This window comes from Argiope bruennichi, chromosome 2 (genome assembly GCF_947563725.1).
Source record: "Argiope bruennichi chromosome 2, qqArgBrue1.1, whole genome shotgun sequence".
In the NCBI taxonomy this organism is placed as follows: Eukaryota; Metazoa; Arthropoda; class Arachnida; order Araneae; family Araneidae; genus Argiope; species Argiope bruennichi.
Window position 1 is genome coordinate 61,372,591 of NC_079152.1, and position 16,924 is coordinate 61,389,514.

Genomic DNA, 16,924 nt, shown 5'->3' on the forward strand with positions numbered 1-16,924 from the left:
AGTGTTAAACAAAGATGTTTATCCTTATGCCTTCATTAATTATGAACAGTGTTCGGAGATACATGAAATTGTCCAATATTCATAATATTCAAATTAGAAGCTACAGTTAACGAAAACGAAGTATATGGACATTTTCTTTTAAATAAATTTTTTCCCCTACAGATATGCTTCTGAGCTGCCATTGATTTCTAAAATGCCATATATTTATATTTCTTGCTTAATAGTTTGATATGAGCTATATGGCCATCTATGTAATAATAAAAAATGAATTTTATCTAGTTCTTAAATATATCATATTTATTTAGAAAAAGGTAGATTAAAAAAAGGTAGACTTGGTCTACTCCACGATGACCCGTCTACCCAACAGAGTATAAGACCTTGAAGATTACCGGGGAGAAAAGAAAAAGGTAGGCTGTGATTTAGATGAGATGTTAACTGAATATAATTCCAACATAAAAATTACCAAGTCTTCTGGAGATTACTATGATCGCCATGTGTTAGAAAGCCAAATGTAAACCAAAACCCTTGAAAATTCTTTAGTCAGCATTCTACCTTTGCTAGAATTTCGTTTATTTTACAAATTAGTCACTGAATATATCTTATAATCTCTTTCACGCTACACTATTCTATGTCAACCCTTTCACGAGCGATTTTATAGAATTCACAATGGTTTAAATGTATTTAAATGACCCATCGGTTTTACAAAGCTTAAATTCCATAAGATTAAGCTCCCTTTTTTATGTCTACATCAATCAACTGGTTTGGTTAGTTTCGACAGTCCTTTTAAAATGTCCGTGTAACATTTTTTTTATATCAATTTGGTATTCTATTAAAAAAAAGATTTTATCCTCTGTGTCAATATAACTTGGTTGCTACTAGTCTCCGCTCTTTATCGTCATTTGGCATTATTAAAATATGTTTATTTTAAAAATTGTGGATTGTTTTTTTTTATGTCACAAGGGCAAATACTGGCCAAGCTGTGCCAAATTAAAAATTGTAGTAGAGTGACTTTCAGAACTCATAATTCACATTCTGGATGGTTAAAAATATTTTAAAAATAATTTAAAGGCGATAATATATTCTACATAGAGACATCCAAGATTTTTTTAAAAACTTAAATTAAAATCTTGTTTTCAACGAAAAGGTGAATATTCCGGGAAAATTCAATTTTAACTAGGTAAATGGGTAAAAGCATAGAAAAGCGGTGACACATTTAAGAGTTTTTTAAATGAGAGGAGATTAGTTTTCCATCTGAAGAATCGAATGAATTTATCTATGAAAGAAAAGTAGAAAATCATTCATAATTAGATAAGAAATAAAAATGTTATGATTGTAATTGATTAAAAGATTATAACATATTTCTATTCTTTTTGGAACAAAAGTATCAACAGAAATTTTCTCTTTTGAAACCTCACGGACAAAAACCAAAATGAGTTAAAAAAAATTGTGTGAATAAAAGACTTTTATTAATCACAACTGTCAATGAAGATTATTATAGAGTATATAATTTACAAAGTTGCGTGAAGATCTTCACAAATTATTTGTTTTCACTGATGTCTCTCGAATCTGAATCTGGCGAGTTTTGACCTTTGGCTTTGAGCAAAGATATGATAGCTCTGGCTCTCATTTCGAGTTCTATAATATCAGCATCCTTCTCAGAGGCATAGAGGTCTTTCGCAACTTCTTCGATGGAAATAGGAGCCTAGGAAAGAAACATACAAATTATAAAATGTATAAGAATATTAAAGAAATCATGCCTTAAAGACACGTTATATACCATGGATCATAAGCAAAAAGTTTCCTTTAAGTGGAGATATGAAGCAGAATCCTCTGTTTCTAATAAAATTAAGAAATGTACAAATAAATAAATAACCATCTAGTGATATTTTGAAACTTTATGTCATTACGGGTTATATGAAAATATCAAATAAGAGGCAGGGGAGAATCAAAATCTCAGTCGACAAGTGAACGTGTGAATGCATTTATCTTATTACCGAAAATTATAGGAATCTTTTTTTTTTTCTGTCTACATATGCCATTGTGTATCTTATTCCTTTGCAGCTAATTTAAGTTTGTTATTCGTTTAGTAACCCGAGAGTTCGTATTAGAGAACCGATAGCTGCATTCAATAACCTTTATGAAAATGTTAACAATTTGACTCGGTCCAGTTGTTTTGAAAAGTATTAAAACATGTGAAAGATACATACCAGCAATTTTATTGGTTTTAGTAATTGAGTTGTATATCTTAAAAAGATGCTTCTGTTTTGTTAATTTTTGTGATCGAATATAGCTCTAGATAAGGGGCAGTGGAGGGTAAAAGAAAAAACGTATTTGGAGGAGTTCATGTAAAATCACTGTAAATATGAAAAAGACTCATAAAATGAATACCGTATGCTTTGATAGTTTAATTAGATCAGGAATAAATTTTTTAAAAGCGCAGATTTGGAATATATATATTTATTTGAGAGACATTTTTGGAATTCCGGAATTTTAAGTTGGTCTTTTGGAGCAATAAATTTTAAATAATAAAAATAATGAATATTTCCAGTTAAAATAAAATTTCTAAAATTAGGTTGGTTTACAATTGAAAGTACAGTTCTAAATGCAGCATATAATTATGTTCGAGTTAATAATATATTAATAGTCAAAGGTTTCAGTTAAGCACTGATTAATTTAGAAATAAAAAGACATAAAACCATGAGTACGATAGCAACAGTAATAACCATTAGTATAGGATTCCCAAAACGGAGAGTTAAATAACCACAACCCTAAAATGTTCAAGAGTAAAAACATTCTCTATAACCATCAACAATCTTCGGAACTATCATCAATAATAAGAGATAATTATTTTTAGTATTATTAGTTATCAACAGATGGCACCACCAAAAATACAAGAAAATGATTTGCAATTTCAAATGCAGTTATATAATGTCAGAAAATCGGAACGTTCAGCAATTAATTATGTTGTGAGTATGAATGATACTTAAAGCATATAATTATAATGATAATATATAATATGAATACTGCACTGGCATGAAAAAATTCGCACATTTAGGTATTAGAAGGATGTAAAAATGCTTCAAGCTTATGCCTGATCAATTCTTTTTTTTTTCTTCTTCCACTTACGTATATACTGCATAAATCTACACATGTCTGTTAAATCTGATGATTCATACATTGAATCGGCGATTTGTAACTCCTGTATTTTCGCAATTCCTAATAGGTTAAAAGATAATAGACCAGACTTCCATAGAAATTCTATAAGAGAAAATCTTGTAGATGATTTCTAAAATAAAATCGAACATTTGCCAGTTAAATTCAGTTCAATATTAGATTGAAAAGAATTACTAATCATTGTGAATTCTTAATTTGAATAGAGGTTACTTAGTTCATTAACTGATATTCTAAAAAATTATTTATCGTCTCGTTTTATCCATAATATGTGATTAGCAACCTCAAGGATATATAATATAAAATTCCTGATGCATTCTTTTTATAATTTATAATCATTTCTGCTCTTCGCATGATCGTATACTAAACTTATAAAATAGGGTATTTATTTTTTTGATTGGGAACAATTCTTAACTTCTAATACAAAGGTTTTTTTCCTTGTATAATTTCCTTTTGTAATAAGCAAATACTTTAGCACATCAATTGGATGTAAATAAAATCAAAAATTTTATATTATTTTTTAAGTTAATATAAGTTTTAAAAAGAATACAGCCGCAAACAAAATTTACTTAAATATTAATATAAATTAATCAGCCATATTCATAGCAATTAGGGTTTGATATTTCTTAATCTATACAGACATTTTGTCTTTTCATGAAATTATCATACATTTTTCTTTCACATCTGAACCACCAGAAATTATTTTATAACAAAGATTATTTCCATATTTATTTCATTATGGATTCTCTTATTTTGTTTTGAGAAATAATGCGCGATTCATTGTAAAAGGGAAATAAAATATAATTTACTACAATATTGCATTAGCGTGATTTCTAATATTGTTCTTATACGTGATGAACTGAACTGAACCGAACATTGACTACATTGAAATTGAGGAGAAGCTTTAAAATAGCACAATATTGTTTAAATCGAACTATATATTTATCCAATAAATGGCTCATTTTCCTGTTATCAAGAATTGCGAAAAGATAAACATTTTAGTTTTGTTTTCTTCTTAAACATTCTTTTCCTAAACTTTAATTTTATTATAATTTTCCTAAAACAAGATGCTCAAAGCTATGTGGAAAATTTTTTTTAATAAAATCATGCATTTAGTTAAGAAATAGCACTAAAATCGTCATTAGCGTCCAGACAATTATATCGATTACATTTTCTTAAATTTAAATTGTCTTATTTATCGACTTACTTATCAATAAGACACTCCATTTGAGATTATCTGTATATTTTAACAAAATATTCAGATGAAAAAAACATTAATTGCAATCAAATTATTGCGATTTTAAAATATACTTTCCAAAATATTTTTTTATTTTATCAATAGATGGCGCCAGCAAACTTGCAAATCGAGGTAATTTAAAATAGTTGCCGAATGAAATAATAACAAAATCGACAGAATTAAACTGGTTTTCGACTTCTTACAAAATGAAAACTTTAATTTTTTTTTTATCATAGAGAAAATTAATAATAATAATATTTGACAGGATAAAATACACGCATAATTTCAGTCTTTTCCAAATTATTGAGCATTTTTTTATGCCCCTTGAAGAATTCAAATTTAAGATAATTGGAACTAGGGTTAAAAATAATTAATCTTACAGAACTCAGAGCTAACAAACTTAAAAAAAAGGAACTGATGTTTAAAGAATGTAAAGAAATAATAATGCATTGACGAGGTTCAACAAAATAAAATATAAAATCAAAATATTAATAGCTTTCTGAAAATTAGTAATAAGTAATAACAGCCGCTAAATGAAACTTTAATTAGTAGTTGTTGATAATTTTCCATTTTACTTTCATATTGTCTCTAAGATAAAGTTTCGATTTTTCTAATACAGTTTATCAAAATCAATGAGCCATTCAGACGAAACAAATCATTATTCATCTAAAGAACAGACACCCAACTATTTCATAGTGTACTTTTAAATCTGTCCTGAAAAGTCAATTGGATTTGGATGAGAAGATAAATGGGAATTTCGGATGAAGATAATGATTTTTTTTTTTTTAAATAACTGAAAAGATACTAAATAAAACTTATCTAAAGCAAAGTAATCCAGCACTAAAAGGAAGAATTTTAGATAAATAATATGTGGAAACCTTGCCATATAGGGGAGTAGGACAAAATGGGGGAATATAATAGCCCCAGAGGACGATCCAAGGCAGGATCAGATTAAGCCCCCCTCTAGGGGCCCTTAGGCGATACAAGTCTCGGGATTCCTTTTTCCATTCTCTAACTTCCTTACATCAGATATTCTTTATTCATTCTATTTATTTACATATCTGATTCTAATTGCCTGCCTATCTTCATAATGAATTTTGATAAACTGACAAAACATTTAATTACGGGTTTCTTTCGGAAGTTTCAGTATTTCCTTTATGGGGGAAAAAAATTAAAAGCGTATTTAACAAAATTGTAAAAAAAAATCAATCAAAATCAAAGTAATCAAAAGAAAGCCTGCTTTCGTATAAATTTATATTTTGCATTTGTAAAGACATTTAAAAATTATAACTATTGCTGCTATCTTGCATAATTTAAGAATTTTATTTTTAGTGACCAGTGGTCTATTTTAATTTTTTTATTCAACCCTGTGATTGTGTTAATTATCATTATTTAAATATAGTTCACTAATTGATTTATTAATAATTTTAATCAATTTTGAACATAAAAAGTGAAAATATTATAATAGATGTCGGCTTCTTGTATTTTTAATTACTAAAATATGGGTATCATCTATTTGAAATGTAGACTACGGTAGGACAAATCGACAGGCAATGCAGGGCAAATTCTGAAACATTACCTACTTTTCCATTAAAAGGACTTCACAAAGAAAAATAATACCTTTGCAAAAAATTACAGCAATATGTCGTCAGTTGCTTCTTTATAAGATTTTTAGAAATAATTACCTGATTTTCTTCATCTGCGATGGATTTCATTTCGTTCGAAGAAGGATTTAATTCCAGCACATCATTGGAAAAACTTTCATCTGTCTCAGGAGTCGGAACGATAGATAAAGATCTGAAACGACAATATGCAACTTCATTAAGTTGTCACGATTCTCCTTTATGTTAATATATCAGATTAAAGTTCATGATTGGAAAAATATACTGATGCTTTAACATTTTATAATTTTTATGTTTTCCAGTGGTAATTCGGAAACTGTTACTTGAACAGTTTTGACATCATTTTAAAATTAAAGTTGATATTCGTTATAAGAATAATTTCCTTTTAAATCGTAATCGAAATCACATATACACAAATAAAAATATTTTGTGTACACGTTTGTTATGAATTTTTAAGACATGTAAATACGCATATAATTTCGAGCAACTTCCAGCTTATAAATTTTAAATTTCAAGAATGTTACATTAAAGATGGTCAATTTCTAAAAAAAGAAAGAATAATTTATACATAAAGAATGATCCTCCTTCATGCAGGATTTAAAAGATATCCTACATATAGGAAAATACATAGAGCATTTCATAAAAATATAACGGAAATTGGATGATATTTGTACATTGATGAAAAAAATTAAGAGAGCATTTATAAAAACGCGCATGCAAGTATTAATGATTTTACAGCTAAGGATATGAAACATGCATTTAGATCTTTATTTTATAATGCTTGACGTATCTTATATGCGGAATTATCCATTTCTGTAAGAAATCAATAGATAAAGTTAAAGAATTAAAGTAAGAACAGAGGAAATGGGACATAAGGCGGAGTTTGAAAAAGCTGATACTACAATTTCTTTTGAGATTCATAAACAAATTAATAAGGTGTTCGGTGACTTCTCAAATCCCAGAAAACCAAGAATGCATGAAGAAACTAAATGAGCAGCATTTTGACACTCTTGAAGGATGGAGGGTAAAATGACACATATCCTTCTCCGAGAATATGTAGAATACAGTATTCTTTGGATTCCTTTGTCGTCAAGAAAATCAGTCAGACATTGTAGCGTGGCAAATATACTCATTATTGTCCATTAAGAGAAAGTTACTACAGATTGCATCCATAAGCATCTTGATGCTATTATTAAGGATTTATTTTCTGTATATGACAGAATTCATAACTTTACTGGTATAAATAAATACTACCGTCCAATATACGTCTACCCATACCACGCTCAAACTGTTTTCATAAAATGTCTTTCTCGGATGTTTCAAAGCTTACGATATATTTCGCTCGACCACAAAACTGGAATTCTTCGAAAAAAAAAAATGGAACTTATCAGTAAAGATCCATCCAAATCAGAATCAATTCATTATACTCTAATCAAGATATTAGTACTATTTCAACAAAAAATATTTCGCAATCCGAAATAATGGACACAAATCATGAATTTCCTTACAAGCAATCCTTCTTTTATGCTATCTGTCGCTCATAGTAAATCTGGATAATGGAGCTCCAGTTACTTTTGCGAACTCGCTTGTAGTCTGGTCAGACGTTAATTATCTATTTCCTTCGGAAATCCTTACCAAATAAATTTCCTAATAGTCTATACGTATTCGCAAGTGGATAGAATTGAATTGGGTTAAGGCCCCAATTGGAACATATGGAGAAAGAGAGAGTTGATATAATAGTTTTCAAATGAAATAGAGTCTTAAAATGGGAATTAGGAGAAAAATTAAGCTACAATGGTTTGATAGATGGTATATGTCCAAAAAAAGGAAGAGTAACTTATGATTTTATTCCTAACCCAGAAATAAAAATAAGAAAATACCATCCATTGATAATCCAAATTATATCAGTACATGGGACATTTCTCGCATATTTTCAAAGCTTGGAAGAATGCAGGAAAATAAATGCATCTGTGGCGGAAACAGTACTGTTTATCATTATTTAAACAAATTTATAGAAGTCTCAGAACTAAGAAAGAATCTAAAAGTTGAAAATAATGACTTTAGTTCGTGCTAATGATGCCAAAAAAACCTTAAAATACTGAAAGACACGATATTGAAAATTGACATTTTTTTTCGTCAAAAATTTAAAATTTAAAAGTGTTTGCCTTTCTTCTGTTGTGGGATGCACATTTGGAGGAATACAGAGAATTCTGAGTAGGTTTTCTCAAAGTGTTGACCTGCTGCTCGTAAAACAGGATGGCAAATGTAGTGGAAGATGAGGAGGAAGGTCAGAGATTGACCACCTGTGGCTTAAGGCCAACCGCTTCGAAGAGGATGCCAATTCGGAGAATTTGTCAGTAACATGGATGGATTATGGTAAAGACAGCAGTCGATACTGCCTTGTTCAGTGGTGGTCGACTATACACAAGAAGAAGAAGTCTATACGTATCCGACTTTTTCTTCGTTGTCTGTATGCCTCACAAGAATTTCGATACTCTTCTTAAATCCTCAACATGGTCCTTTTGGATACTTTTAAATAATACAGATTTGCTTACTTTGATTTTACGCGATCAACAACTTACCAATTATCACAAGGTACCAAATTCTTTCTAAACAAAAAATTATTCTAACGAAAATTTTATTTAATTATTGGTAAAATCTTTGAAATCAGAATTTTAAACATCCACTGTTACAAGTCGAATAATTATGCTGAATTTCAGATTGCATTTTCAACTGTTTATTCTTATTAAAATTTACATGAAACTACATACATTTTTAATAATAAAGAAATAACAATGAGTGTAAATTATGAGGCTTTGTAGATTTTCATGTACTCGTTTCTGTAGTCTTTTATATAAATGCATTCATTTATAAAAACTACGAACCGATCATTTGGGGTCCTCGCTAAATGAGGAATATAGATTCATAAATGCATCAAAAGAATGGGTCAAACATCTAGATATTTCTGTGTAATGAAATTAGACTTATTAGAATTGACGCAAAAAAACTTTTTTTTATGGTTGTTGCTTTATTATTTTTTACCATCAGTGTATAATTGATTAGAAACTGTTAATTTTCATAGGTATTATATTATATATATATATATATATATATATATATATATATATATATATAGGGAGTCCTCAAAAATGAAATATGCGTTATTTTCTTAAATATTGCACTAAGAAATATATTTTCTTCCAATTATAATATTTCATTTCAAGTGGACAGTTATATGAAAACATTTTAGTTTCTAAGAAGATTGCCAATAAAAAGTTTTAAAAGTATAATCAAGGTTCACTTACAGTCAAAGTGTCATTTAGTAAATGATGTTCCTTCCTTTTATGTATATACATACAAAGTTTCTTATTTACAAAATTTAAAGACATATTTATTTCTAAATTTTGTTTGACAAGAGTTGGTGGGGATTAACAAGAGTTTATTACAAGAGTAGCTGGAAACATTTGTCTTAGAAATGCAAAAGTTCAATTAAAGAAAAACCCTGCCATATGCAAATATTTCCCTGCCACTACATCATAACGTGAATGAAATTTGCTAATAACGCATGTTTACATATGATTTGGCCAAAATTTAGATTTAATAAAAGGTTTTGACTCAAACGCAAGAGAAACTTGAGAAATTCAACATTTAAGTATCTCAGAGAAGCAACGCAATTCCGAACAAGAAAATAAAAGTCTTTGATCGCAATACTGTGAGTGACAATAAAAGCTTTCCTAAATCAGCGGGAGTTATCTCCCAAAAATTTTATCGCATACTCTATAATAAACTTGCATGCCTGAGAGCATCTTACTGCATACTCTATAATGCCTGGGAGCATTAAGTGGCGTGCGATAGTTACGAAATATTAACTTTTGACGTGAATTGTCTAACCGTACAGTCTGATAGACAGACGTCCTGTAATTGAATTTGGCTCAAAATTTGTCAGATGTCTACATTACGGATGTTAAATATCTGTACAAAATTTTATATATCTATCTCTATTTGTTCTATAGTTATTGTGTTATCTTATATTCAAACAGGTTTTTAACTTATATTCGAAGACCGATTTCCCCAGAACAGATTTTACTCAAAATTTGACAGAAATCTGCACATTTGGCGTTAAGACCGTATACCAAATTTCAATCGTCTAGCTCAAAGCGCTTTTGAGTTATGTTTGTCTCAAGCAGGCAGACAAAAGTGTGCACATAGATAATTGTAAGATTTTTTTATTACATTAATTAACACTTTTACACCAGGAAAATCAACTTTTAAAACTTTTCGTTGCTACCCATTGCAGAAGCTAAAGTGTATTAATACCCATTTATCAAATGGAATTTTATAATCCAAAGTATACATCTGGGTGCAATATTTCAGGTGAAAACTATTTTTGTCAGTTTCTTGAAACACACTCTTCATATCTACTAAGAATTTTCAGCTGTTGAGAAATCGAGGTAGAGAGTAAAAAAGAAAACTAAGATACAAAAGAAAAAAGAAAAGTTTTAACTTCATAAAAATATAAAAAATGCTTTCAACATACCTTTCTGCAGGTGATTTAATTCCTGGATTTTCTGTTTCAACGTTGTTACCTGAAAAAAAATGAAGCAAGAAATATATCGATGACAGATATTTGGTCAAAGAGAAGGTTATTTGACAAATGACATTCATAAGTCATTAAAAAATGCGAAGAAAACATAATATAGAAGAAACAATGCATCTTATATCTTCAATAAGTAAACTTGTAACTTCAATAACAAATACTTTTCACAAGTCAGTTTATCATTGGGTAGTATTGCAAAAGTTGACAACTTTGTTTTTCAGCTCTTCTTTTGTAAATAAATTTCTTTTTCGTTAATAATAAATAACAGACTAAGGATAAAATACAGACTAAGGATAAGGCACCTTATACTTTTTTCAATAGATGGAACCACTGTTTCAAAGATTAGGAAGTTATCAAAGTTAAATTTTTAGATTTCAAAAGATTTTTAGAGCAGATTTAAACTTCTAATTTAACAAAAGAAGGCGATTTCGAAAGAAATGAATTATATGAAACATAAATAATTGTAAATAATTCTTATGTTATGAAATAAAAAAAAGTATCGTTGAATAATTTTATAAAACATTCTGCTAGAAATTTAACATAGCATTGTATGTAATTCATATTACAGCAAAAAAGAATATACGATTAAAGTTTTAGTTAGAAATATTGAAAAAAAAATTTAAATATAAATTAATCAATATAAGGTTAAACAAAACTTCATTTTGGATTAATGGTAAAATAATGTGAGCATCATTATCATCCATAATTATTTGAAAATGATACCGAGTATTTAGCTTATTAAATTTGATCATTAAATTAATAAAATTTTAATTGAATATAAATTGTTAAAAATTTTCTAAAATCGTCGTTAATAACTGTAAAAATGTAGACACCGTATTTAATATTTTTTCTACTATCCCCTCCCCGCCCCCATTTGCTTTGTCCTTCAATATCGTGATATTGTATATTTAAGTTAAGCGCGTACACGCGATTAGTTTATTTATTCTAAAAGAGTTTTTATAGGTTGTGTGGTACGCGATTTGACCTCGACTAAACTGTTTTGTCGACTTAAGAGTGCAAACACGCTATTATTTGTCATAAATATTTTTCAAGTGTAATCGTGCGCTTGTTGCTTATTCATATTACAAGATCATCTAATCTTGCTATATCATTTGTCTTATCTTATTATACCAGCTTGTTGTATAATATGAAATCGACACTGAAAATTGCGAATTGAATTATTTTTGTTAGTTAAATGCACAAATATTTTGTGTCTTCCATGAAGGTTGAATAATAAATAATTTTTAAGACTCGCCATTTTTTCGAGCACTACAGTGCTGTACTCTATATTTAATCACAAAATCATCTTTTACTTTTACGGTAGATGTATTGTTCGTTTTAGGATCCCGATATTAGCACTTTTAGATGATTTTGCTTCTCAAAGGGATGATGCACAGTAAGGTGGATGCATCTCTGTAATTCTTTGTGAGGCCTTGACTGTGATTTCCGTTCCATTAGATGTGTTTTCTTTTCGTTTCTTTTCCCAACTTGTAATGTTGGTTCATACCTTTTTCATTATAATTCGAAACTTTCATATTGATTGTTAATATGCTCGTTCAGAAGTGGCACTAAGAATATTTTATATAATAATATTAAAAACTCAATATCAAATAAAAAAAAGGTTTTTTTTAAAATTAAAAAGATTATTATTATTTGTAAAAAGTAAATTGAACCATTTTAAGTACGGAAATCTGTCGTTTATTAAATCCTTATTCTATGCTTAGAATCCCCACACAAAATAAAAATTGTTTTAAATTATTTTGTTGTAAATTGATTTCTTTTTTCGGTAATTTTGTGAATTATGCGCGAAGATTACATCTCCTAATTCAGCGAATAGTCTGTAAACATCTCCTACCTTATGTTTCATTTCAACCTTCTTTGGGGGAATAAACACTTTCTCATGCATGCGTAAAAGCGCAGAGGGTTTCTGCATCTGAGAATGGACGGTAAATTGTTTATTTTAAGATTTTTTTATTCGATATATATTCAAAATTAAGTATTAAAATATTGCATTCAAAATTGCAAAATTTATTTTAAAGTTATTTATCTTAATTATTTTTAAAATTATTAACTTTAAAAATTATAATCAAAATTACTTACTATTTATTTATTAATTACACATAATTATATATTAAAAATAAAATTATTTTTGATACATCTTTATTAGTACAAGGGGTGTTCAAATGAAAAGGTACGAAACGTCGTAACAACCGTTAACATATTTGCCTATGCCGCTATGGGAGAACATAGCGAGACATCTAGAAATGCGATTGGAGTCTTCGGCGTAGATCGGAGCATGCGGGGGGGGGCGCATGGTATATAAGAGTAGAGGCTCTTATAAAGAGCACCGTCCTTAATAGAAGCAGTTAAACTTGCAAGGAAAACAAACAATAAAGAAGAGAAACAGTTGATTATCCTAAATGCGCTGATCGGCTAAGTCCCTCCAAAAGCAAAGACATCCCTCAGCAATAATCCAGCTTTCTGATTGGTCTCCCAGGTACAATAGTTTATCCGCTTCCGGACCCTCTCCAAGACCAAAATGCTCCATGCTTCACCCTCTCTTACTCCCTTGACCGACTGCTTTGCTATTGGCTGAGAGATCTCACCCACTCTCCCTCACCTGCCATGCGATTTTTTCCTCAGAGGACTTATCCTCATTTCTTCTTCAACCACTTAACACCAAGGACCATAGAAAGGCAATGGCCTTCATGTAAAGCCATGTTACTTTACTGCCACTTCTAGCCACTACAGGAGATAGCTTCTCAGGAAGCGGGCTCTCCTTTAACCACCACCATTCATAAAGAGCGCCGTCCAATTGACGTGGCAGTGCATGTGAAGACAGGATGATATTCACACAAAAAAACCATTAACTCCTGTGTGTACTGTGAGTCACTCCGAAGACTACGCAGGTCCATCAAGAACAAAAGACCAGGGCTACTCACGGAGGGTGTGGTTCTGCTCCATGATAACGCGCATCCACACGTTTCCAGGGTCACACACGCGGAACTGGCCAAGTTCAAGTGGGAGCAGCTCGAACATCCGCCCTACAGCCGGACATGTCGCCCTGCGATTTTCATTTGTTTGGTTCCCTGAAAAAACATCTGAAAGGGAAGCGCTTCAACTAGGACGGCGAACTCAAGACGCTCGTCACGGTCACAGGAATTCTGGAAACAAGGAATCCTTCGGCTCGTTAATCAATGGGATCATTGTGCTCAGGCCTATGGTGTATACTTTGAAAACAATCTTCATTTATAATAACAGTGTCGTTTCGTACCTTTTCATTTGAACACCCCTTGTATTTTTTGTAAGAAATAAAATTATCCTTCTCCCTTGCTGCTTTTGTTTTAAAACACAGAAAACAACAACAAAAAAAATCTGAAATTAATTAAATTTTTATTGGGAACTTGTCAACTTCCAATAAACAAAGTTCGAAATTGTTTTAATATTCAGTTTAAAAGTACTTTGCAGAACAATTTATCCAAAATTTCCTTTAGCGCATTGTTGCAGTTCAAAATAATTTTAAATAATGAAAGAAGAGGAAGAAAATGATGCATGCTAAACTGTGATTCTTCAGACAATACGAATTTATATAGGGAAGTATCGTTCGTGCGCCTTTTATTTGGAAATGGCTAAGAGATAAAGAACGATATATCTCCTATTTTCTATGAAAAGCTTCCCCTTAATAAAGAAAAAGAAAAAATGATATGGGCAGAAAAGTTGCAAATTTTTGAATTGGGAATAATGACATTATATAGAAGCTTTACGTCCTTTACATTATATAAAGGAAGATATATCATTACCAAATAAGTTACTTAAATGAATGAAAATACTTTGGTTTCTATAAAGGGAGTGATAATAAAAAGCTACACAAATTAGTTTTTTGTATGGGCTGTCATAGCTAAAAATTATTAATAAGTAAAATTGTTTTCTTGCACTCACCTATAAAGATACAAAATTTCATGATTATATCTGTGAAACTTTTTGAGATATTAAAATGCAAATTTATTGACTTATATCATTATTATAAATCAGCCGAAGTTTGAGAAAGAATTTCGTATTAATTTTCAAGAATAATATGTTTATAACGAAATATTGTTAAAAAGAATAGAATAAAAAAATATTAGTTCGTTCTTCGGCATCTATTCAAACTTGCATTCCTTGAACAGTACTTGTGCATGTGTGATCTAGTTCATCCCTTGTGACATCAAGTCAGGTCTTTTGAATTTGTCAGCAAAAATCTACAGAACATGGATTGTCAATGGTAATTCATACCTTAGTTCAGGCATAAAATCAATCAAAACTAATAACTATACATCGGTAACTATTCAATATACTATTGCAAAAAATGGAATAAAACCAGACTTTAAAAATTGCCACACCACAGAATTATAGAAAATTCTTAATGATGATAAACGTCTTGCATACTGAATGGATTTTTCACTATTCAGAAAGAGATCGTTTTGAAGATTAATACTTTATTCACTATTAAAGCGACATTCATCTGCTACATTTCACAGAAAAGAAGCCTTGAATTAAGGCTTATTGTAAAATTCTGTTGTTGTTTCTTATGGCACTTGCATAAGAAACAACAACAAAATAAGAACAGCCGATGCACAGGCATCGGCTGTTCGAAGACAGCCGATTTAAGCCTGAGGAGGAGCGTCTCTAGTTTTTATCGTAGAGCCAACTAGGGCCAAGAGTACGACTTGACTACACACAACCCTTTTTACGGGGCGGACTTCATTCACTCATCGTAGTTTAGACCTGAATCAGAGAACGATCACCCCTGATCCAATACCCCCAGTGGTATTACTCTCGACAAATTTATACGCGCGTCAGCCACCAAGCACGCGGGGAATCTTCGGTCGGCGGGGTTCGAACTCGCAACCTAAGGGACACGAATCCAAAGCTCTACCAACCTGGCTATCCCGGCCTCTGTAAAATTCTAGACATCTATAATGTAGCTATTTATGTAACTATTTTTACAGTCCATAGATTTCATGAATGTCGTATAGAAAATATTAATATGAAATATTCTCCACTCTGTCATTTGTGGAATGATAGGTTCTGAATTGATAGTTCTTCCTCTAGCATGAATGTAAATTGAAAAATAAGCCAAAATATCAGGATTCTGTATCAATTGTAAAATACCTCATCTTTCTCGTTTCTCTCTGAAGAAGTAAGGATCTAGTACTTGTTATCGTATAAACTATTTTGAGAACAGACTTCGTTGAAGAATTAAGGAAATTCAGAAAACCAAGTTAGTATTCTTTTGAGCCAGCATTACAATTACATGCAGTATAACTTGTTAGAATTTTCAAACATTTTCTGTTACTGCAATATGTTATTCGTTTATAAAGCGTACCATTGTTCGCAAAGAATTTTATTTCCTTGTTCGGCATTCTTGTACTTCTATGCGATATCTTAAAGGTTCAGTTTCTTAAATTTCTCTTCCTTTCCTTATAAAATTGTAATTGCAACTGTCGACCAATCAAAGCGTACATCATTATGTGCGATTAGTAAATTTCTTTCAAATCATAATGATTGGATGATGTACTTACTAAAAGACAAATATTAGCATATGAGAGTTTCTCTGCATTGAATAAACTTGCTTTTTATAAATTCGTCTAAATTCCTGATATGTCCTTTTAAATTTAAAAATAAATGTATCACTGCAAATTCAAAAAGTAGAAATATGAAACTTTGCATGTACATAGATGAATGTATGAAAAACATTTTATCAATTGTCACTATCTGACTATAAAGGACGTACAAAAATTTAATTTCAGCTTCTTACTATCAATCTCTACAGAACCAAAGCACTTTCATAAATTTTCAATTATATTTAAAGGAACCTTGTAACCGGTGGTGTGTGTCTAGGTGCAATATTTAGGGAAATAAAAACCTATTCTAATTTTGTGGAACACTTGTGTAATATTATATATCACACACACACATATTATATGCATTAAAATAGATACGATTGAAGCTGAACTACAATAGAATGATGTATAAATATAAGACTTTTAAATGAGAAATATATAAACTGTGCTTGATTGTAATTCAACTTGAAACAGTCTCTATTAATAATTAAGATGATTTTGTGTATTGGCGCTCTACGGAACAGATAGACATAACATAACGCCATCCTGTGCCCCGGGGCCTATAACACTAACCAGTTGAATGAGCACAAGATGGAGAAAGGAAAAAAAAATGTTAAAAGAAAGAAAGAGACGACAAATCATCGAGGGATCTCCAGAGAGAATCCCATCGGTGTCAAATCCTACACGACTGTAT

At 30.3% G+C, this 16,924-nt stretch overlaps 1 protein-coding gene across 3 annotated transcripts in view; it reads right to left on the reverse strand.

The window, feature by feature from the left end:
• Positions 1-1,457: 1,457 nt before the first annotated feature.
• LOC129954722 (caspase activity and apoptosis inhibitor 1-like) overlaps positions 1,458-16,924 on the reverse strand; it is a 418,487-nt gene continuing 403,020 nt past the window's right edge. For all 3 annotated transcript variants that reach the window (XM_056068165.1, XM_056068166.1, XM_056068167.1), the window contains 3 exons: positions 10,568-10,616; positions 6,094-6,205; positions 1,458-1,702 (listed from right to left, as the gene is read on the reverse strand). In XM_056068165.1, coding sequence (XP_055924140.1) covers positions 1,538-1,702; positions 6,094-6,205; positions 10,568-10,616 — 326 coding nt within the window. In that variant the 3' untranslated portion in view covers positions 1,458-1,537. The remainder of the gene's footprint in view (positions 1,703-6,093; positions 6,206-10,567; positions 10,617-16,924) is intronic.